Source organism: Cloeon dipterum, chromosome 3 (genome assembly GCF_949628265.1).
Source record: "Cloeon dipterum chromosome 3, ieCloDipt1.1, whole genome shotgun sequence".
In the NCBI taxonomy this organism is placed as follows: domain Eukaryota; kingdom Metazoa; phylum Arthropoda; class Insecta; order Ephemeroptera; family Baetidae; genus Cloeon; species Cloeon dipterum.
The window spans coordinates 7,352,675-7,374,870 of NC_088788.1; the positions used below are offsets into that span (position 1 = coordinate 7,352,675).

At 37.6% G+C, this 22,196-nt stretch overlaps 3 protein-coding genes across 4 annotated transcripts; all 3 read right to left on the reverse strand.

The window, feature by feature from the left end:
- Positions 1 to 5,223: 5,223 nt before the first annotated feature.
- LOC135939454 (protein argonaute-1-like) lies at positions 5,224 to 11,845 on the reverse strand. The gene is made up of 20 exons (XM_065483856.1): positions 11,709 to 11,845; positions 11,049 to 11,128; positions 10,650 to 10,977; positions 10,205 to 10,528; positions 10,035 to 10,143; positions 9,712 to 9,914; positions 9,489 to 9,655; positions 9,075 to 9,170; positions 8,923 to 9,010; positions 8,746 to 8,860; positions 8,565 to 8,693; positions 8,124 to 8,395; positions 7,884 to 8,071; positions 7,626 to 7,818; positions 7,485 to 7,569; positions 6,776 to 6,970; positions 6,617 to 6,720; positions 6,154 to 6,298; positions 5,636 to 5,847; positions 5,224 to 5,577 (listed from the first exon to the last, which is right to left on the reverse strand). Exons 2-20 carry the CDS (start codon positions 11,104 to 11,106, stop codon positions 5,469 to 5,471), a joined length of 3,120 nt encoding a protein of 1,039 aa, XP_065339928.1. The 5' UTR covers positions 11,107 to 11,128; positions 11,709 to 11,845; the 3' UTR covers positions 5,224 to 5,468.
- On the reverse strand, positions 11,730 to 16,595 carry LOC135939455 (protein argonaute-2-like). Of its 2 annotated transcripts, none has more exons than XM_065483859.1 (9): positions 16,336 to 16,595; positions 16,108 to 16,283; positions 15,275 to 15,461; positions 15,129 to 15,213; positions 14,551 to 14,745; positions 14,387 to 14,487; positions 13,970 to 14,078; positions 13,688 to 13,911; positions 11,730 to 11,902 (listed from the first exon to the last, which is right to left on the reverse strand). In XM_065483859.1, exons 1-9 carry the CDS (start codon positions 16,530 to 16,532, stop codon positions 11,860 to 11,862), a joined length of 1,317 nt encoding a protein of 438 aa, XP_065339931.1. In that variant the 5' UTR covers positions 16,533 to 16,595; the 3' UTR covers positions 11,730 to 11,859. The 2 variants fall into 2 exon arrangements, with proteins under 2 accessions (XP_065339931.1, XP_065339929.1); XM_065483857.1 differs by lacking the exon at positions 11,730 to 11,902 and adding an exon at positions 13,259 to 13,555.
- A 617-nt stretch (positions 16,596 to 17,212) lies between these two features.
- LOC135941188 (protein argonaute-2-like) lies at positions 17,213 to 21,681 on the reverse strand. The gene is made up of 9 exons (XM_065486519.1): positions 21,558 to 21,681; positions 21,199 to 21,463; positions 20,941 to 21,069; positions 20,672 to 20,881; positions 20,508 to 20,616; positions 19,205 to 19,422; positions 18,957 to 19,138; positions 18,821 to 18,898; positions 17,213 to 17,322 (listed from the first exon to the last, which is right to left on the reverse strand). The coding sequence occupies exons 1-9, from the start codon at positions 21,607 to 21,609 to the stop codon at positions 17,213 to 17,215; spliced, it is 1,353 nt and encodes a 450-aa protein (XP_065342591.1). The 5' UTR covers positions 21,610 to 21,681.
- Positions 21,682 to 22,196: the final 515 nt, after the last annotated feature.

Sequence of the window (22,196 nt, forward strand, 5' to 3'; positions counted from 1 at the left end):
AAAATAATGTGACAATCACAATACATTATTCTTAATTAATTTCTCCAATAATAGATCAAACTAAAATTTATATTTAAACTTACATAATGATGTCATGTTGCGAATTTCTGCAACACAGCGAAACCAGAAAATATTATTAGTGCCTTCCAAGCCCTTAAAATGGAATGTTAGTGATTTTTTATTAAAAAATGAAATTTCATGCAAAACCGCCCTTCCATGCCTTTCAGACCTAAAGTGGCCCAAAATCCAATTTTTCTAATTAAACTAGTTTCGCCCTCTTTTTTGAGCAAAGGAAATTAATTGATTTCGGAGAGAGGAAAATTATGAAAAAGTGTGCAGTACAAATAAATTTTTTATTTATTTTATTTTTTATTCATTGTTTACCATGTATGAAAATTTCAAATTTTTCTGATAATGAAAACGGAATTAAAATGATAATTGAGTAGCGCGCCGGCCACCTTCTGTAATGCAACCAGAAGCGACGGCGTGAAACGCCCCCCTCTGTTGGCCAGCAGCGCAGTGCGCTGACCAGTCAGGTTGTTTTTGCCAATTTTCTCCGAAATTTTCACTGCTAGACTATGTTTTCTCACATGATTTGGAATCCTCTCATCGAGATCTATCTGACAGCCAAAGTCTTTTTGGGGGGAAATGCGGAATTCCAGTGAAAATCACGATTGCACAATTTCTTTTAGAATTCTCCTTTTAAAACAATGCTAAGTTTGAGGCCGATTTTCTCGAAAATTTACAGCGCTGAATGTGCATTTTTTAACTGTAAATGATCCTCAGGACCTAATCTGTGTGTGTGTTAAAGGATTTTGCGGGAAAATTCACTATCATTCCTCTTTAACTTACAGCTCGCAGTCCTGGAACGGCTCGCTGCTGCGGCGGCAGCTCTCTTGTTCATCGTCGCGGCGGCGCTCCTCACGTTCGTCCGTTTCTCTTATTTAATTATTGCTATTTCTCATAAATTCCCTCAGCGGCCAGAAGGGCCCAAACTAGATCTATTGTAAAAAGGTTTGCCACAACCAGTTGATAAATCCCGGAGCCAATCTTAATTATTCAATAACCAGGATTATTATGCGCCGCGGTAATATTTCTTTTAATAATTTGATTTGTTTACAGTGCCGAAAAAGGCCATTCCTCTTTGTCAGCGAGCCTTTAATATTTAGATTACTTTATCTTTGATTTAGTTATATATCATGAAGGAGGACAAAAATAGTGAAACAACGTGTATTTAGGAATTGAGTTGGGTTTGGTTTATTTTGCTCGAAGTGACTCTAACAGAGAAAAAGACTTTCCGTCGCGAAATTGGCCGTAAATTACGTTGAGAAGTTTAAGGAAAAAAAGGAAAGCCATATTTATAAATAAAACAGTGGTTCTTCGTTAGCGGCCGCGCGTTGAGGCAGATCGGGCAGAGGATTATAATTCCAAATAACCGGCTAATATATTCATTTCAAAGAATGGAATTTTAAAAATGCACCAGAACAATTTTTATTTATTACTTAGATCCCAGGAAATTTCCAGAATGTTTGCAATGCAGAGAACGGTGGGACAAAAGCGGTCATTTTATCACATTGCTTCTACGCAGCCAGTCAAATATAGCAGAGCATTGGAAAGAAGGTAGTCAGCTGCAGGTAATTATTATAGAATTTTTTTTTTAGAAAATTTACACGTTTTTAATGACATTTAGTTTAGTTTTCTTAACTTTATATTAAATAAAATATTTGACACTAGAAAGCAAGGCCAACAGAAATGTCATGAATTCAAAAACACCTTGCAACACATTGTGCGTCTTTCTCTCTTTCCTCCAATTTTACTCAATTGCAATATTTTAAATATTTCAGAGAATATACCGACATTTTGCTTGCGTGACTTCAGAGGAATTCTGAGCTGCGAAATAAAGATGGAAGAAAACAAACCATCTAGTTCTCCATTTTCCACACAAAACGAAGAAACTGATATACGTAAGATTATAAATAAAAAATATATATGCCTAGGAGGAGAATGTTATGTAATTATTTTTTAATGTGAATTTTCAGATGGCCAACCGAATTTGGTTACGACGGACCAAGCACGCGTAGATGATCATCAAAGAGATAACTTGAACGATCTCCCATCGAACCAATCTGAAAACGCGATGCCCTCCGCCAGCCATCAGATAATACCGCAAATCGCTCCTGGCGCTGGAAACTTTCTTGTTCAACCCAACCCAATGCTTGGACTGCATAGTCATCATGGTTTTATTTCCGCCGTCGACCCATCCCTAAACCCCGCCGTGCCCTTATACAGCAGCAACGCACCCCAAAGTATTCTTCAAGATAGTCTTCAACGGCCGATTTCCGGCCCAAATTATATGATGGGCACTTTCCCTCCAAATCAAGGCACGGAATACTTCGCACATCGGCCAACCAGATGTGGCCTGGCCCTTCCGCCGGCTAGATTTTGGCCTGGGATTCGACCAGAATTCAGTTTGGAAAACCTTCAATATCTACAAAACGCTTTGCATCAGCAGATTATTAATCCCCTTCTTCCGCCACACCAGAGAATGGGAATTTTTCATCAGGGAGCAGCTGGTTTATACCAGCAGCAAATGGGAAATCCGACGCTCCAAATTGGCAGTAACGTTTTAAGCGCCCCGTGCCCTGGACGTGAATCACAAATGGGACAGCAAGGAGGAATTTATCCAGGAGGTGCGTTTCTTACATCTTAACAAAATGATAAAAATTGAATTTCTAACCGATATTCACCAGTTGTATAAACCCTCAGTGCTCAAAGCCGCCAACAGATGGCGCCATCGTACACTTTCGTAATAAATTTAATTTTAAGGCACTTTTCCGCTGCGTTTCGAAGCTCAATCCAGCCTCTGTGCATTCTTCACTTAATATGCTTTCTTTTGACGTGCTGAAAACCAAAATCAGTTAATACAATAACCATAGAGTCGTGAAAATCTATTTTTTGAAATATAAAATCTTTTCCAACGTTTTACGGCGATTGGCTTAAACCGATCTTTGTTTTCAGCACGTCAAAAGAGAACATATTAAGTGAAGAATGCACTATGGTAGGATTTAGTCTAAATTCGCAGCGGAAGAACCTTAAAATTAAATTTATTTCCAAAGTACACGGTGCCGCCAACAGATGGCGCAACCACAGACTTTCTTAAAAAATTTGTTTTAAGCGGTGTTAAGGCATTTTCGCTGCGATTTCAGACTCAATCTAGCTACCGTGCATTCTTCAATTAATTTGCTAATTTTTGACGTGCTGAAAACCAAAATCGGTTCAGCCATTCGCCGTAGAAACGTTGGAAAAGATTTTTTTATTTCAAAAAATAGTTTTTCACGATTCTACGGCGATTGGCTGAACCGATTTTGGTTTTCAGCACGTCAAAAATTAGCAAATTAATTAAAGAATGCACAGTAGCTAGATTGAGTCTGAAATCGCAGCGGAAGTGCCTTAAAATCGAAAGTCTACGGTGGCGCCATCTGTTGTCGGCTTCGAACACTGAGGGTTTATGCAACTGGTCAATTGTGAACATTTTCAGCTGCAGGCCTCTACCCTGGTTTTACCCACTCCCCTGCTGTGCCACCTGCCTTACCATCTGATTCTGACAAACTTAAGATGCCGAGCGTAGCGAGAGAGAAAAAAAGGATCGATCCGTACCTAACTCAAACAAATTACACAGAAAAAAAGGATCCAGGATTTTGTGTTTTGTGCGAAAGACGTGTCCCCCAAACTTACAACCATAAAAAGGGCAGTCATTCCACTAGCGCACTATATGCATACAGCATATTCCAGAGCTGCGATGAGCCTACACACATTTGTGCGCCTGTTGATGTTGAGGATGGCAACGAGGTGTCGCAATGCCCAACTTGCAAAGGCATATTTTACAATCATCGCGTGGACAAACGTAATCACAACTGCATTGAATTGCCTGACGCGAAGTCGATTGATCAGGGAAAGGGAAGCGAGTATTGTCTGTTGTGCCAATTGCGATGCGAAAATGTCGAACAGCATTGGCATCATGTGCACAAAAGTAACAAGTCGTATACAATTGGCCCGCTAGGCGAGACGAGGATCAAAACTCTATATCCGGGAAACATCGATAAAAGTCTAGAACTAAGATACGAGTATTGTCCCTCAGAGGGTTGCGAAACTTGTCCTTTGGTGACCTTTTTAACTCGCTTGAGACGTTCGTGTGCTGGTTCACGGACGTAAAGTGTAAATACGGGACCGCGGCTGTCCCCTTTCAATTAAGGCCCAAATGTTATAGCGCCTGCCTGGTTTTCAAATGCCCATCTGCCTAACTGACAACTACATATGTAGAGATGAAGATTCTTGAAATAACAAAAAATAAAAAAATAATTGAATTAACGCTGACCACCATATAACCCTTTAAGTGTTTTATTTCAAATTTAACTCTTATGATAAAATCATTATTTGCCTCACATCATTGCATAATCTCTAATAAAATTATTTGTTAATTATCTGGGATTTCCCATAATGGTCTTTATATAATTCAAAATAGCGTTTTGTTTTCTTGCGTTAACTGAGGTTTTTTTTAAAAGTGAAATCTCGACTGCTGAATGAAGTTTATTAAGCTGTTCCGCACAGCTTTTGTGCTGTGCGGAGTTGCAAACTTTCTAATTTTGCAGGCGTTCGCATCCTTTTATTACCGCATAGGGCGATTTTTCTTCTCTGATGCATAATTTCAACAGGTATATTTATTAAAATAAAAAAATTGTGGTGTGGAAAAGAGTTAAAATTTACTGTCTTTTGTTATTCCATTTAATGGCAGGGCTTAAAATCTCCTTGGGGAGTTTCCCAAACAAGCAGAACAGTGTTTTTACCAGTTTCGTGCGGTTTGTTGCACCAAAGAACTCGAAATAGACCAGTTTTGCCATTAATAAATAAAGTTAAACGCTCATAATTTACTGTATAAATAAAACTTGACTTATTATAACAAACACAAAAATAAAACTTAATTATAAAAATGCTTTGTAGGAATAAAAATTCGCGACTTCAATGTGCTCTAGTTCTTATTTGTAATTTTCCTCAGCTTAAAAGATATATTTTTTGTAAATTTCTGATAAGTTATCCCCTCAAACCTAAATGCATTAAAAGTAATTCATTAATTGTTATAGAATTATGTTTGAGGATATTTATATGTCAGCGTGGTTGCGATGGGAATAAGAGCAGGACAAAAACACATATCTTCTTTAACTAACGACCAGTTTATTTCATATAATGAGTAACAGCTTGTTCCCATTGATCTCAAAAACTCAAATTAAAAAAAATAGTTTGAATGCCTTAGGATTCAGATTTTGGAATCTAATTTTATGTGTCGAAACTCGTACATTCCCAAAAAAGCTTCTCAAAATCAAAAGAAAAATAAAGAAATGAACGAATCTGCCCGTTTCAGCAAATTTAATAACAAAAGTTAAACCCCATGCAACAAAAGAAGTGTGCGACCTTTAGACAAAGTACATAGGGTATCTAGTTGATATATCCACGTAGCTGTTCCTGCTTGCATTGAATTCATAGATCTTTCTTTCCAATTCTCTCTCAAGGTCCTTTTCAGAGCTGCAAGAAACAATCATAAAAATAGCATCTAATGAAAGGATATGTAGAGAGGACTAACAGGTTTCTCTTAACGGGGGAGTTGGAGCCCTTGCAGTAGTGTTTGGCTCTGGCCGCGGCGAGGTGAGCGTAGTAGGTCGGCGCAGGGTACGAGATGCTACGTGTGCACCTGATGCAGAGGTGGCACAAGTAGTAGGTCAACTTCTCAATTTCTTTGTCCGTCATATTACAATCATCATGGAGGATTCTGTACCTTGTCGGCCGTACTACCGTCTGTGGTAGCAAAAAAATATGTTTTTCAAACTCGAAAAAATACTTCGTTTTTAAAATTGAACTATTTTGGCTACTCCGAATCTAGAATTCTAACAATCAGAATTGCTAAATCTTGGACTCATCTCGACCACCCCTGATCAGCTGAAGGGTTTAGGGGTGTTAACTTTCCACCCCTAAAATTCTATACTTCATCAACCCACCTCCCTCGAAAAAGTAAAATTATAACACTGCCACTTGGCCTTTTCCAGCGTGTTAATTTGGACCATGGGCAGAGGTTAAAGAAAATATGTCTCAATTAAGCCTTACTTTGCCCACGGGTGCGTGGCTGACGAGAAAGAAGTCCCTCTGCCAAGGGTGGGTGATCGTGGAGTCGACGACGAAGCCAGGTTTCACATTATTTACTTCTGTTTCTACTCCTCCTCTAACTGTGTATTTAGTTTCCACAAAAAACCTGGAAAATTTCAGGGCAGTTAAAAGTAGCATAACCAAAAGTGCGCGTTTCAACTAGAGCTTCCATCAAGCTTAATTTATGTCCAGAGAAAACGATTTCCCAAAGTTGACAGGGTCCCAGGAAAAAGTTCTATTTTATTTTTAGGGAAAAACCACAACATATGATATCAAATTTCTGGGGATCCCGGTTTGCTTGTCGTTCCATGTTAATGTCTCAAAATTTCAATTTGGAGGAAAAGATGTCAGATTGACTGGATGCTCTAGTAGTAACGTATAAAGTTTGAAAAACATTTTTTTCTTTTCAATTTTAGATAAAGACCTGGTGTGGTGTCTCTTCTGCACAACAATGAACGTGATGAGTGGCTCATTTACACCAGCTTTCATGCATCCATCTTTTATGGCACTCAGTTCTTTCCTCAGAACCTAAAAAAGCAACTTGAGTTTCCCCTGCACGAGTTTTCAACTGAGCAATATTTACATCGGCGAACTGGGAGTCGCTGACGCCGTCCCTGTAGAAGATGATGTGCTTCGGCAGCTTTTTAGCATTAGCTTGATATTTTTTGACCAGAATCTCCGTGATTTCCTTCAAATTCGAAATGATCTCCTGCTTGGGCTGCTGCACACGCCACTGCATGCTATATTTGGTCATGTTCTGGTCGAAGCTTGCTGTCACCTAAAAACAGAAAATTTGATACAGGTAATTTCAGGTTTCAAATAGATTATAGGGCTATATTGTTTTTTCTAAGCTTCTAATCGTTACGGGATCACCAAATGAGCTCTATTAAAGTCATTTGAAGCACACGCAAAATCAACTATAACCACTTAAATAGGCCAAAAGGTTCAAGGCTAACTGAATTTTCACTGCTTTCCATCTACTTCATGGGATAAGAATAAAACATTTCCAATTTTTCCAAGCAACATCTAGTCAAAATAACCAATTTTAGAAGTCTAAATAATATAAATTCAATAAAATGTTTTGTTCTAAGAATATTACCAATGACGTTATTCAGAAAAACTTCAATCACACTCTTTAGCTACCTGGAAAAACATCTTAAATAATTTGCTTGTGAAATATCTAGAAATTTTACAAGTAAGACCATCTACAAATAATTAACCGTCAAGTTAAAATTAGTCCAAAATTAAATCGGTCCTCGATTTGTTTGAGAAAATTAGTCAAAATATCTTACAGCTGCGACTGAAGGTTCTTGCTGCGATCCTGGAGGTGGGTGAGTGACGTCAGCCCCCATGATCATGGTGTCCTCTTTGGAAACGCTAGACATTAATGATAAAATTATTGTGGAAATTAAAGGCCAGTTTAAATAATTTACTTGTACTTTAGAGAATAATTTTGTCCACCCAGTTTCGCATTGATCTTCATGAGAATATTTTCGTAAATGGTTTTTATTCTAAATGTTTCTTTCCTATCTTCTTCTGCCGTATATTGTTTTTTAGGAACAGCGTTACCTTCCTTCATGCACTGAGTCAAGAGACATTTTTTCTCAAATGTCTGCTTCACAAGCTCTAAAATATACAATATAACATATATTCTTAAATATGCATTGGTTAAATAATTTGAAAACTTTTACTATAGATTGAATTATTGTCAGGTATGATTACTAAATCCAAATCGCGCTTATCAGTACTACCAGCCGCATTTCCTAACCATTGTTCCAGAGCTGGTATATTTTTATATTCATAGTTAGTCCCACTTTGTATACACAAATTGTCGATGCCAAGCTTTTTGCCTAAATCAGACAGCTTCTCTTTCACTAAACTGAAAAAATATAGTCAATATAGCATTGGGAAAATAGTTTAATTATGTTTACTTCAGATCTAATTTTTTAGTTTTGGTCAGATTGATGGCGATAATCCTCAGAGTGATTTTTTTGATGGGTGACATGAATTTGAAGTATTGGCTATTAGGGGAAATAAACCACACTCCACCATTTTGAGGTTTTAAAGAAGCTTCCTTGCCGTAACACAAAGTGGGTTCTTTTAGGAGCGTTCCATTCACTTTGGTCATGTTCTTATCGACTTTCAAGCCAAACTCCTGTTTCAGGCGATCATCACTATTTGATTTCCTTTCCAAAAGTTTGAACTGTTAATAAGAAAACCATCATTAGCAATTTAAATAACAAACAGCTGTCTGTAACTGGTTAATTAGTCAATTTCCTATTTCCATCATTATGGCTTCTTTATCTATGAAATTAAATGTTTACAGTGCATGGAACACTGATAACACAATGTATTTACGATTTCCAACTCACAAAAGATTCAACTGTTCCTTTGCGCATTTTTGGTGTCATCTGTTTAGATATCCGGACCATGACATCTGTTACTGTTTTATCAACGTTCCTCAGGGGCAGTTGGTATTTAGCTGGCGCCAAAGTGCAATACTGCAGCAAAAAATAATTAATTTTTTATTTGAATCTAGAGTTGTTTCGTAACCTCCATGGGATAGTATCTGCTCCCAGATTTCAGGCACTTATTATCGACATTGATCGAAATTTTGTTACGCTTGAAATAGTTTAGCACAGAAATTTCCTTATTTTCATATATGAACCTGTGACAAAACAAAAAAATATTTCATTCTAATATTTCAAAAATGTAGCAATGCAAACTAACTCTTGCTTGTCTGGTGTTTCGGCAAGTGCGGTGATTTGGGTATATATCTCATTTTCGGCAATGGGTGATTTGTAAATGACCTGGAGACCTGGAGACACGAGATTTTAGATAGGTGTTCACACAATGAACAGTGTGTAGCCATAAGAATTTACCTCTGAAAAAGTTTCTCAAAAGGTCAGGCTTAGGTGATAATTCTTTCATGGTCTTAGTCACAGGTAGATCTGCTTTTGGAAAGGCCTTTAGAGACACTGGAAGCATTAGATTTTGGATTCAATTTTTAAATTGATTGCCAAAATTGCAAATTAAAAAAAAAGAAACGTAGCCCCTTAGTGTTCCGTCGCCAATGATTTCTTTTGATATGCTTAAATAAAAGATTGGTTCAGCGAACCGCATTAGTTTGCTTTAACGTTTTTGAATAATTACTAGCCTATATAGCCGTGTTATAAACATATTCATGTGCAGTAACAGGATAGTGCTTCAATAAGAGCAAGCATATGTTGTGGGGCTGTCTGTTGGTGGCTTTGAACTCTAAAAGGGCTTAATGCCAGTGAATTAAAACCGCTTACCATCAACATTGAGGTATAGAGGAAACTCAAAATTTATCTTAGGTTCTCCTAGAGAACCAGCCTGGAACCAGCCTGTGCAAATATCAATGATTTGAAATATATTATTCCGAAAAGGAATTTCATCTGCCTCAGCGTTAAAGAAGCATCGGCCAGCCGTCCTACCGAAACTGAAAATATTCATGAGTCTCAGTGAGGAATAGATCCTAACTATTTAAGTTCCAACCAATCCATTCCAGGCTGGCGAAGAATCACGTCGAGTGCCTGCATAACCGTTCGGGGAGATCTAGCAACGACACCCTCGTCAAGTTTGATGTATTTCAATATTTTTTCAGTCTTCAACAGCTCCTGATTTTCGGTCACCTTCACCATGACTTTAAATAAAGAGCTCACATGTTCTAGTCCTTCAACACGAAGTGTTTCAGAAAACTGAAAACAGGATAGAAAGATAATTTGCATTTAAAGAGGTTGTACACAGCTTTGAAAAATAGTTGCTTAAGCCGAAACGCAGCAGTCAATCGACTATTGAATTAGTTTAATCAGATCTACCAATGATTCCTTAAACAACAGGCGCTGGTTGCCGTACAATATTTTGTTGCCGTCGTACGCAGGATATCGTTTTGGCCAATGTGACTCACAAAATGTTCGCATGACATCTCTGCAAATCAGTAATTAAAGCATTTGTATTTTAAAATAAAAATCCTAGTATAAATAAGTACTTCTTAAACATTCTTGGGACGTTCACCCACTTCTCTTCATTTTTTTTGTTTAATACTTTCATTTTCATATCAACATCATACTGAATTATCTCCATATCAGCCATTTTATGAAGGGTGGTTTCAACTTTGAAGTGGTTAGTGAGAGCTTCACAAGGTATTTCCGGTTCTACAGCAGGCTTGGCTTGTTTTTGCTCTTTCTTGGGTTTTATCGTCACGAAGCCGTCGTCAGGAGGATTCTCCTTCTGAGTTCCAAGTCCTGCAGCCTGCGTGTCTCGAATTCGCCTGGCGAAGTCTTCATACAAATTCGGCTCATTCTTATCTGATCTGCACATGTCAAATTTATTTAAGGGATTACTTGAAAGAATTTTTTTAAAAATTATTTCCGCCAATGTTCCATTAATTTCGGATGCACAGTTAAATTTAAATCCTGGAGCGAAAAAAAGACCTTTCGGCGTTGGACGAGACGGCGCTGGAGGTGGACTCCGGACTCTGCACCGACCGGGCGCTGCTTCTGGCTGCTGATTGTGATGAGCTGTTGCTGGTGACCGACGAAGGCGTCCTTGGACTCGCCACGCTGGACCTGCTGGAGGCGTCGCTCGCCTCGGGGCCCCACGCGCTGCTCGACGGCGCAGAAGACCCAGGGCTCAACATGCCTGGGGGCATCCTGCTCGGCGTCGAGGCACCCCTGTTTTGAGCACTGATCTGCAGGTTTTGCATGCCGCTGGCTACATTGCTGGACTGGTTGCTCTGACGATTCCGCGGACGATTCGAATCTAAAAAGGAAATATTTTCTCTCAGTTTCTGATCTGTACGGGTGAACCCACCATCGGATTTTTTTCCTTACCTCTGTCTCTCCTGTCTTTCCCATCTTTCCCCGAACCTTTATGTTTCTTCGGCGGCATTGTTGTCTCATTCGCAAAGATTCTGGAGAGAAAAGAATTTGAGAATTTAATGGAATGGCAAGAGGGAAATGTTATTGTCCAACGGTGTCTTAATTTTGTAGAAGCATTTGGGGAATTTGAATTCCTTAACAGCAAAATGTCTGAGCGGGGCTGAGGAATGACAGAAATTTGTCCAGTTGCTAGTTATTTTCCTCATGCGACAGAAAAATACAGATTCCGAGAAAATTCATCGGATTCCCCGCATATAGTGGTGGTTAGGAACAATATAATTCAAATATTTGAGCCACTAAATTCCATAAATTCCAATGAGACATTATGTTTTAATTTTTAATTTGTACAGCATGGAAAAGTTAATGTCTGCCAGGTTACACGTTTCACCAGTTCTCATAAGAACCCCTTACAAAAGTAGGGGTGGTGAAAACTGTAATTTTTCCATACATAAAACCCGTCAATTTAATTAATTTTAAAGTTGTGTTCGGCAGATTCTACTTCATTCCGAATGATGAGGAAAATGAAATCAATTTGAGGTAAAACCGCGTTTCAGGCCTTGGTTTGTAAAAAAAACCATTAGAATTTCTGAAAATATTTTCCAATTTACTTACTGTTTGCTCCGAGTAGAGAAATTGGCTGGGACAGTCTGCGCTGCTTTACTGCTTCTGAACCGAACCTAAAGCTGCGAGGAAATAAGCTCTTTAGGTGAAGTTTGTATAGGGTGGGGAACACTTCAGGGGGAGAGAGGCAAGAGGTGCGGCATCAGAAACCTGTGGATGGTGCCCTTTTGTCGCGACGGTTGCTTCTGGAAATAGCAATAATGAATGGTTAGAATGTGAGAATTCTGTCCAGAGTCTTGTCTTTAAAGTGCATTTAAATCCAAGAAAAATACTTTTGTGCGAGCCCCCAGTGTTCAAAGTTTAAAGCCGCCACGGCATTGAGATTTTAAGACTTTGTTTTGGAGTAAATACAGTCAATGTAAAGCAATAAAATTATTTCTAAAAATTAATATTAGTCCAGCCAATCACCAGGCAATTTTAATTCCAAACAAATTTTTTTCTACAGTTTCTTTGTTTGTGAAAACTTCTGTTACTGAAAAAAAACCGTTTCTTCACGTTTTATTCAGGACCATTACTCGAAGCTAATTTTCCTATTTCACCCTATGTACTAGTTTATGTTCTTGTTTCATGAACAGTGTAGAAGCACGACCAAGCAGGCCGAAATAAAGAAAATTAACATTTGAGGAAATGTCCAGAATTTCAATACAGCGCATAGATTTTGTTCATTTGTGCAAGCAGTCGTTTGTTTTTGTGTTGAGCCATACTATTGAAAACCATCAGATACAAGATTTTAATTTAATATTCTTTAATTGTGCTATGCAATCTACATAGTTAATTCGATGAAAATTTTACCACGACTAATAAGTTGAGCGTTCAACCAAATACGCCGGGGACCTTTGATAAATATTCCTGGAATTCAAACAATTTTCCTGCGTTCAGAGGAAAAGAAGGTTTGATAAGTGCTTTAACATACATTACGTTCGTTCCGTTTGGCGCCAGTTGCAACAGTTAACAAAATTCTAAAATAAAGTTAGTACCAAATTTCCGACGGAATTGTTTTATGGAAATTTAAATTAACACCTGAGAATCGATTAAAATTTAGTGAATCCACGCAATTTGGCCTAAATACCGACGTTTAAATGTGGACAGTTATGCAACCCGCACGAAAAGGCCGTTCTACGGCACAGTTTCCTCTGTTGAGCAAGGCGTACGTGTCAGCAACATCAACTCAAATGTAAACGCTGAGAAAATTAGCTCGACTGAAGACGTAAAGAAAACGATTTCAGGCTTATTTGATCAAGTAATTCGATTAATTAATTAATTTGTGGGAATTTTATTTGAAAAGGAAGTTGACTGTTGGAAAATCATGTTGGGCAGGGTTGGGATTGTCCGGATTGTCAGACGATTATGTTCGAAAGAAATGAATGTGGTTTAGCAGGTTTTGGAGCCAAATTAATAAGAGAATTTAGCGTCACCTTTCATGCCCAAATTAAAATCGAAAGCAAAAACTGTCGATCTCGTCTTGAATTACCAACTTTAATTATGGTAGATTATTTTGATTTACTCCGATTTTAATTCTGATTAAAAAACCTTCATTTTCGCATGATAATCCAGTTTTATTTTAGGGTGATTTTCCCAAAGCATAACAAAAATGAAATAATTAGATGATACATCATAATGAACAAAGAAAAAAAAACAATATCATTTTTAATCAGATTTTAAGCCGAATCCCAAAATCCTTGAAGGCGGCTACAGGCAGTGGCTCAAGGAACGGACTGTGCAGCTCAAATCAGATAAAGTACATTGGGTATTTATCGGTGAGTGCCTTCATGGTGTCGACTTTTTCTAATACTGACTTGCTCACTTCCTCCCATTTAATCGTGATCTCCTCATCAGTCCTACAGCAAAGCAAAAAATTGTGCATAAACAGAGAACAGAGAGCACGTCAAAAGTTGATCAATTGAGTGGCAAAAACCGGTGGTGAAAAAACTGGGAGGTTAGCGAATGAAATCCTGAATAGGAAAACTTACAGGCCGGTGAAGTCCACAGTAGGCATGTCTTGCATGATAGCGAAGAAGTAAACCTTAGCCCTGGCGGCGGCCAGATGAGCGTAGTAGGTCGGGGTAGGGTACGAAATGCTTTTGGCGCACTTGCTGTACAACATGCACAAGGCGTAGGTCATATTCTGCACATCATTGTCGGTCATACTGGCGTCGTCGTGTAGCAAGCGATAACGGGCAGGCCTGGCTGTGCCCTAAAAGGAGTTTTTATTCAAATCAATTTCCAAATGCCAAAAATAAACAGAATCATACTCTTGGGCATAGTTGGCTCACGAGGTAAAAGTCTCTGTGCCATGGGTGCGTGATCTTCGAGTTGACCATGAAGCCTGGTATCACGTTGCCATTTTTTTCAGAAAAGAACCTGCAAGAAATTCAAAGCAATTAATCAGGGATTAGATTGGTGTAAATTTCTACAGTAAAAATGATCTAATATAATGACTACTCAAATGCCAAAGATGCGGCAAATGTAGATATTTCGGTGATTCTAAATTCACAAAAAGCTCAACGGTTTGGGTTTTAACACTTTTCTAGCGGCTTTTTAAGGACTAATATCTGGTGTTTCAATAAAAGGCCTAGGTGCGTGGAGGCGGAAAGATAGGGCCTGAGCACCTATGCGGCCACTTAGGCTGCATGTTTTCAACTTAAAAAAACATTAAACTAAAAACTTGCCTCGTATGGTTCCTCTTTTGCACGACAAGGTAGGTGATTTGAATCTCCGTAGAGATATTGCTGCACGCTTTCTGTATGGCCAACAATTCTTTGTTCATGACCTAAAAGCAAAGAAATTGAATATTGAATGCACTAGCTGGGAAAGACTTAAAAATATTTATTACAGCAGCCAACTGGCCATCGCCGACACCGTCTCTGTAGAAGATAATGCGTTCTGGATAAGATTTATTCTTTTTGTGGTAGTATTCAAGGTGTGCCTGCGTCATTTTCTCCATTTCTTGGATTATTTCCTGCTTGGGCGACTGCACACGCCACTGCATATTGTAGTTGAACAGGTCATTTTCGTGACTGGCCGTCACCTGAAGAGGAAGAAATGCACGCAGTCCTTAATGGTTACTTCACATGACGCTTTTAGATACAAATTCGAGCATAGAAAATTTTGTTTTTGATCCTGTATTGTGACAGGTGCAGCCACAATGGTAATTAATAAACTCCAGCCTGAACATTTATTGTATTTGTGTAGCATGACCTGATGCAGATAATATTCGCAGTGTTCTTTAGAAGAATTAACTCACTATTGTTTAAATGAAAAATGGAATTTGCATATATTTACCAATTATGATAAATTAACGCCCATGGCTTCATCCATGTGAATACTAAAGCATTATTTAATATTATTCCATAGAAGTCAGATTAAAGCGACCTTGCGGAATTAAATTTTGAGAAAATACATCTAACTTACAGCAGCAATGGAAGGAGAATTTGTTGAGCCTGGTGCTGGATGAGTCACGTCAGCGCCCATAACCATGACTTTCTTGTCGCAGAGTCTATTGGAATGGGGTAGGGTTTATTTATCAACAATAATGTATGTAAAAGATAATTCTTTACGGTTTATTTAAAGCATGGTTCTTTCCGTTCAGCTTAGCGTTGATCTTCAAGAGGAGATTAGTGAAATATTGATCCTTTTTTTGTATATATTTTTCTCTGTTCACATCCAAGGTAGTTTCCAATGTTGACCGCTTCAAGCACTGAGTCAAGATGTTGAGATTTAGCTCAAAAATCTGCTTGATTTCCGCTGAACAAAAAAATATAAATTATATGACAGCTCTGGTTGTCAGCGAGGAACTTATACTAAATAACTTACTAGGAGTGGTGATAATGGCTTTAATTCCTCAATTAGGTTAAATATAATGAGAATTTAAAAATTTGAAGTGGCAGAAGCAATTTTTTAAATTAATTTTAATTCACAGAATGATTTTAAAAATATTTTAAATAAAATTGTTAAAAAGCAAAACTGGTGTAATTATATATGTAATGGTAAAAGTTGTGTAAATCAATTTTGAGTTTATTCCAATATCTTATTAACATATATAAAATTATTAAGCAATAAACTCTGAAAATATCAGTATGTATAAAAGTTCACTGTCAACTGATAATCTGTCTCTAATCAATAGGAATCTGAACAAAATGTCATCCCGCAATTTTATTTTAAAGTTCCCTCTCTCTGTAACCAAAATAAAAAGCTATATATATATTATGATCAAAAAATTTCTACAGATTGCTAACGTCACATCAAAGTGTACACGTTCGAGGCGAACATAATATGATATTAAGCTGAGCAAAATTAGGGTTCAAAGTAATGTAAATACGTTTCAAGATATTAAACTTTACCTAGCTTGCAACACAGACAGAACTAATGGGCATAGTGATTATGAACGTACGGTAAGGGTCTTCTGGTGTAAACTTGTCAGGCATGATAACAAAGACCAACTGATAGAATATCATTTCTTTCTTTGTAACTGATGCCAGCTCATCCATTGATTTTTGTTCCATATCAATCGTTGGGATATTCATGTTAAGGTTATTCCCATATTGTTCGATGTTTTCAATCACATCGCTTAACAAAAGAATTGTATGATTGATATACAGAGTAACTATTTAGATTATACCGTAACAATTTTCCTTCTAGTGGTTTTCCTCGTGGATCAAGAGCAAGTAACAACCACTTAGGTTTTGCGGTGTCCAGCTCTCCCGCCATTAGCAACTTAACACTACTATTGATAGTCCACGAGCCTCCTCCTGTGATACATATTTCTTCGTACTTGAGGATAGGAGTATCAACCTTTTTGCCAAACACCGTAGCCATTGATTTGTTGACGCTGATGCCAAACTCTTTAAGGCAATTAGATTGGCTCGTCAGGTTAAGTTCGGCCATCTTCAACACATAGAAGAGAAAGCGCTTTTTAGTTTTGAAATGTTGAATCTAGTTCATGTCAATTCAAGTTATTTACTACACAGGTGTAAGTATCCACAAGAGATTAACCAATAAATTTAAATGGAATATATGCTTCAATGAAAATTTAAAAATTGCGGACCTTTGAAAATCAAATTCCCCGTGGAATAAACTTTGAATATGTATGTCGTCGTGATTAATTTAGAATTTAACTAAGAAAACTCACATTTTCCTCAATGTAGCGCTTCCTAACCTCTGGACTAGCAGCAGCTTCTGAACACAATTTGCTGATTTGAGATCTATTGAGATTTCGAATCGGCACTGTTTGATATCTTCGCGCCGCAATGGTACAAAACTGAAATTAAATTTATTTAAGTTCCTACAACAACAACAACAAAAAACACAAAAAAACTTACTTTCATTGGCAACAGACCTTTATCAGATTTCACACAGGGCTCTTCATCTTTGTACAGCCTGATTGAATATTTTTTATCGAAGTATTCTGCCACGTTTCCTTCATGAGTCTGTTGGTTTACTTCAAATTTAAATGATCTGGGAAAATTTAAAAATTAATTAATAATATATAAGATATTTCAAGTGAAAACGCACTCGGTTTTGTTAGGAGCTCTACCAAGCCCAGTCGCATTCAATAGCCTGGTTAGCGACACGTTTGGGGTACGCACTTCATACTGAATCTTCGCACCTGAAATTTTTCTTATTAATTAAACTCAAACTTGTAGCGTGTCCCGATATGCAATATTCACTGATCATGGTTTTTGTAACAACAATTTTCATATATATATATGGACTTGCTGTGCAGGGTAAAATGACCATTTCTCGCGTTATTATTTTTAAGGACACTAATTTAAATCTGAATTAATTTCATTAGACAAAAGATTATTCAAATTTTGCAAGCTTGATCATTTCGGTTTTTACATCAAACATGATCTGTTTAGTGTGTAGGACGCAAAATAAACAAATTCTTGGAATAAACCCCGATTATTATGTTATAGTTTTTACGGTTACCTTTTTGGTATAAATATTTATAAATAAAACCAAAATATCAGCTAAGAAAATCTGAAGCCAGAATAAATATCTAATACCGTGCAAATTCGCCTTGTCCATATAGGGTCAAGTGGAGAGTAAAAATACAAAACGAACAAAACATATCACACAATCTAGAAACCTTTTTCAAAATCCGATTTCCTGACCTAAACTCCCACCTATACTATACTTAAGTTCTGAAAGAGAGTTTCAAGTATTAAATATATTCAAGAGATTTATTTTTTTTTTGCTCTTTTTATCCCTGTCCGAGGACTGGGAAGGGCGCGCACTGCACTAGCACGAATGCTGAAACTCCCGGGGGCCAATAACACCGCGAACGGACAACATGGGCGCACCAGGCCGCACAGGGACCCAGCCCACTCAAGGGCCACTTGCCTCCGCACCGAGGACTGCATTGAAACGCTAGATATTCGTCACGTGAAGCCAAATCGCGCAATACGCATGCTGGAAAGGTGCAAACCAGCCCGTCGAGCAATTTGAGCATTTCGAGTCCCTAAACTAACCACTTTTTGCCATCTCTGACATTGGGTAGCCAGTATTAGATCTCTGAACTGCTCAAATACCTCCCATTACTTTGACACTCCTGAGTGCCTTGACAATGCGAGCCAACTTACTTACTACATTTCAATAAAAATGAAAGTTTTTCTGAGGCTAAAAATAAGCAATCTCACATAGTGCATTGGCTATTATTTTACCACATACCACATCTCAGTCAAAGTTCAACAAATCCAACACGCAAGTTTTTCTTAAGACTTTTTCATTCTCAGTTGTAATGAATAAATAAAGTCATACATTTGATAAAATCCTTTAAGTTAATTTTATAACGTTTAAACTCAGAGCGACTAGGTGATTATAAAAAATCAATATCCAGGTTGCCTCTTATTCTATTAACAATTCACAGTGGCCACAAGCAACTATTTTTTTTTTTTATAAAAATCTCATTGAATATTTTATGAGAAAAATTGCAGCAGTTAACTCAAAAGGAAACTTTAAGTGCAATATTTGAATAGCCTTTTAAGACAGTTAGTTTCCAAGTTTAAGGTTGGATGAAATGGCTAAGAATGGCATAAATTTCATATTATTATGCCGTTAAAATAATGCTGACCACCTTAATTCAACCCATTTCACATATCTACCTCTCAAGAAGTCTTGGAGTGCAGTAATCTTTTTCAATTCGGTCACTGGTTGCGGCTTCCGGAAAGCACAGTGAGCAGCTATAAGAGAGGAATAATTTACGAGGTGTTAGTCACGGCTAATTGTAAGCAGGTTTACCATCCAAGCACAGGAAGAATTGGGGCTGACATTTTGATTTAATGCTATTGTAGGGCATTTCACCAACAGCAATAGTTTGGAAAAGGCCTGACCAGTGCTCGGCCCCACCTGTAAGACCTTGTGGTTCGGGTCTGTCAGCAGGAACCTTGAAAATGCTTCGCCCGACTTTGAACGTATTGTCTCTGTTGGCACAATAAAGAGAACCATGCAGTAAAACACCTTTGTCAAATGTGAGCAGGTAGAATAACCTCTCCAGTCCAGCGCTGAGAAGAATCACTTCAAGCGCTTGAATAGGTTTTTGAGGATAAGTCTTGCCATTGAATATTGATGGAATTTTGGCGTACTCAATGATATCACCAATTTGCACACTTGAAGGCTTCTGGCATTCTTTCACCACGACTTTGATTCCTATGGTCTTGGTTAAGTTTCCAGGCAAAATCTCTTCAACGTGGACAACATCACTTAACTAAAAATAAAATCAGAAATTACTAGCAGGCTGGCAGAGTTTATCGGGTTGTGTTTTCTCATAAGATATACCACCCAGTTTTTTTTCATAAACTTTCTTTGCCAAATTTAGCGCCAGATAATTATGATATTTTAATTTTATTCCTGGTGTCTAGAATTAGCTGTTTCATCAGGTGAAAATGAATCTGCTTGAAAATTATCTTTAATCTGCTCTCATTTCTGCAAAATATTTATTTCAATATTTTTGAAGTCACCAACGAATCTTTACAACGCATCTCAGGGTGCCTTCCGCTAAATCATGCATACTTTTAGGCTCAATAAATTTGAAGACTTTCATGATCATGAAAAATAAGAACATGACCATGATTTCAATCTAGCGCATCATTTAAAAGCTTAGAAGCTGAATTACTAGCATCAATTTCTCTTCGCCATTTAATTCAGCACACTTGGGGCAACATTTTACCATTGCAAAAATCTAAGTGGCATTTTTTGGTATTTTCTGATAATTTCAACTAAATAATTGAGTTGCGGGTTAGGTTAGAGACACACAAATTTGAACAATGTTTGTGTTTTCCTCTGAGAGTGAAAAGATCAAATAAAAATTCCAACCAAGAGCAAAATTATCTAAATGATGAAATAATTAACGGAGGTGAGATATCCCAAAATTAGCTCCAAATTTCAGGCAAATTTTGAAACATCGCCAACAACCAGAAGTTGCAAGAATTGGGGACTTATTTTGCTTTTACTACTTCTTCTTCAAGTAAAATCTGCGAGAATTATTTGAGCAGCAAAAAATGGCTTGTGTCGTCATGGGAGGTATTTGCACCAACAGATATCGTGATACTTGAAAGATATCGTCTTAATTATATGGCAGAAGAATATTATTTTAAAATTTATTTTAATGTTTTCCAACAAAATTGTAGATTGCGTAAACATTTTAGAAAAGAATGCATTTTAGAGCCATATGAACCCAGTAGGATGCAAAAATTGAAAATATTGCAAGCTGGGCATTAGTATAAACAGAAGTAGTGTGCATTGCTTTTTAAACTAATAGTTTTTTACATGCATGTCAAGAGTTTTTCTTACCTCCGTCTTATTCTCTGACAATTTCGCGCTGCAGTACAACATATGGCTGCCGTCATACGCAGGAAACTTTGTAATAGACTGCTGTATAAGAAATTCCTTTAAAGCATCCCTATGATTAGCAGAATATATAAAATATGAAATTAGAGCGAGATCGTAAATCAAACCTGCGGAATTTGCTGGGGCATTCTTTGCCTTCTGTACGGTCATCACGAAAAATATTCATCCTGACATCATACATGTAGATTTTGACCTTTGGATTTATGGTGATTTCGAAGTGGTTCACGTACGCCACATAATCTGGATCAGTTGTTTCCTGCTTTTCCTTCGTCTCATTGAATATCCTTCTTCTAAACAAAAAATTTTCCTTGGCAATTCTGCAAGCAAAAGGACCGTCTCGCATAACATTCATTCAAACACCTAAGAGGATTTATACATTTTGGCGGTTTTTTGAGAGACATCGGGACTGATAGCGCCTTCTAGAGGAGAATTCACAGGCCCCCATGCACCGTCAGACTCACTTCCAGCACCAACTGAACCTGCTACTCCTCTAAGTCCAGCATGGCTGAAAGTGATATGATGAATTTATTGATTTATAATAAATTTGCTGCCTAAGAGGGTCGACGTTGGTAAATATTAAGTTATCAATATTCAAGACCAGCACATGAATTAATTCTCATGATATGGCATCAACCTGTAAGCGCTGGAAGTGGAGGCCGGACTCAGCACTGATTGGGCGCTGCTTCTTGACGACGAATCGTCACTGGTGGCTGACGTCGGACTCATGAGGCTTGATCTACTAGAGGCAGCACTCAAGCGACGGGTACCACCTAGCGCTTGTTCAGGGGACAAGGCCGATGAGGAGGAAGCCTCGCCTTGATTGTCACCAATTCTCATACCTCCCACCGCACCGGCAAGGTCGGATTCACTGCCCTGATTGCTTGCAGAGGAAGCCGTACCTGTTTAAAGAAAAAATAATCAGATTAATAGACATGAAAGAATTTTTTTCTAATGTGAAAATTTAAGCATATGTTTTGCATAATAATACTATACCACTTTCTTCCTTCTTGGTTTTAACCTTGAGAAGCTTCTTTTTCTTCACCATCGCGAAGTTTCACCAATCTTCTAAACAAGGAGAGAAACATGAAAATGTTTGAGCTGGAAGAATTAGTGATGGAATGGAATGGCATGGCAAGTATTTACGATCCCAAACGAAGGAAATATTTAAGGGCTTCGGCATTTCAAATATCTAAAAAAATTTGCGTTCTTTGCGAGCAAATTGCAACTCTAGAGAAAAATCATCCAATACATTTCAAAAATGTAGGCCGCAGATGAAAGAAAATGTCAGATAATCGAGTATAGGGCTTGTAAATAAATTTACACAGCAGTTGTGCGTTCTGAGACCAAATGTAAAAATTCCAATCCAGCATTCACCGAACTTCCCACCACGCTTTGAATTCCAATCATACATTAGCTGATTTCCAAGTATGTGATTTCAGTTTAAATTACTTGATTTTCATGTTTAAATATATAAAAAACAATTTCATCTTATAAATAGCTCTCTCACAATCAGCTCAAAATAATTTTAAAAGATTTCCAGATATAAGACTATATATTATATCATTCCCGTCTGCATGGATTTTTTTAAACTAACAATACATTGCAAATTACAATAATAGGATCATTATCAAT

Coding starts and splice junctions, on each gene's coding strand:
- LOC135939454 (XM_065483856.1), bottom strand. CDS start 11,106: ATGCCGCCGAAGAAACATAAAGGTTCGGGGAAAGATGGGAAAGACAGG. Junction 10,144..10,204: donor GTCCCAAGAATGTTTAAGAA/GTACTTATTTAT, acceptor ACTGATTTGCAG/AGATGTCATGCGAACATTTT. Junction 7,570..7,625: donor AATTATTCTCTAAAGTACAA/GTAAATTATTTA, acceptor ATTAATGTCTAG/CGTTTCCAAAGAGGACACCA.
- LOC135939455 (XM_065483857.1), bottom strand. CDS start 16,532: ATGGCTACGGTGTTTGGCAAAAAGGTTGATACTCCTATCCTCAAGTAC. Junction 15,214..15,274: donor AACCATGCTTTAAATAAACC/GTAAAGAATTAT, acceptor CCATTCCAATAG/ACTCTGCGACAAGAAAGTCA. Junction 13,556..13,687: donor ACTGTGGACTTCACCGGCCT/GTAAGTTTTCCT, acceptor GCTTTGCTGTAG/GACTGATGAGGAGATCACGA.
- LOC135941188 (XM_065486519.1), bottom strand. CDS start 21,609: ATGGTGAAGAAAAAGAAGCTTCTCAAGGTTAAAACCAAGAAGGAAGAA. Junction 20,882..20,940: donor TCTCAAAAAACCGCCAAAAT/GTATAAATCCTC, acceptor TTTTGCTTGCAG/AATTGCCAAGGAAAATTTTT. Junction 19,139..19,204: donor CTCAGCGCTGGACTGGAGAG/GTTATTCTACCT, acceptor TTGTGCCAACAG/AGACAATACGTTCAAAGTCG.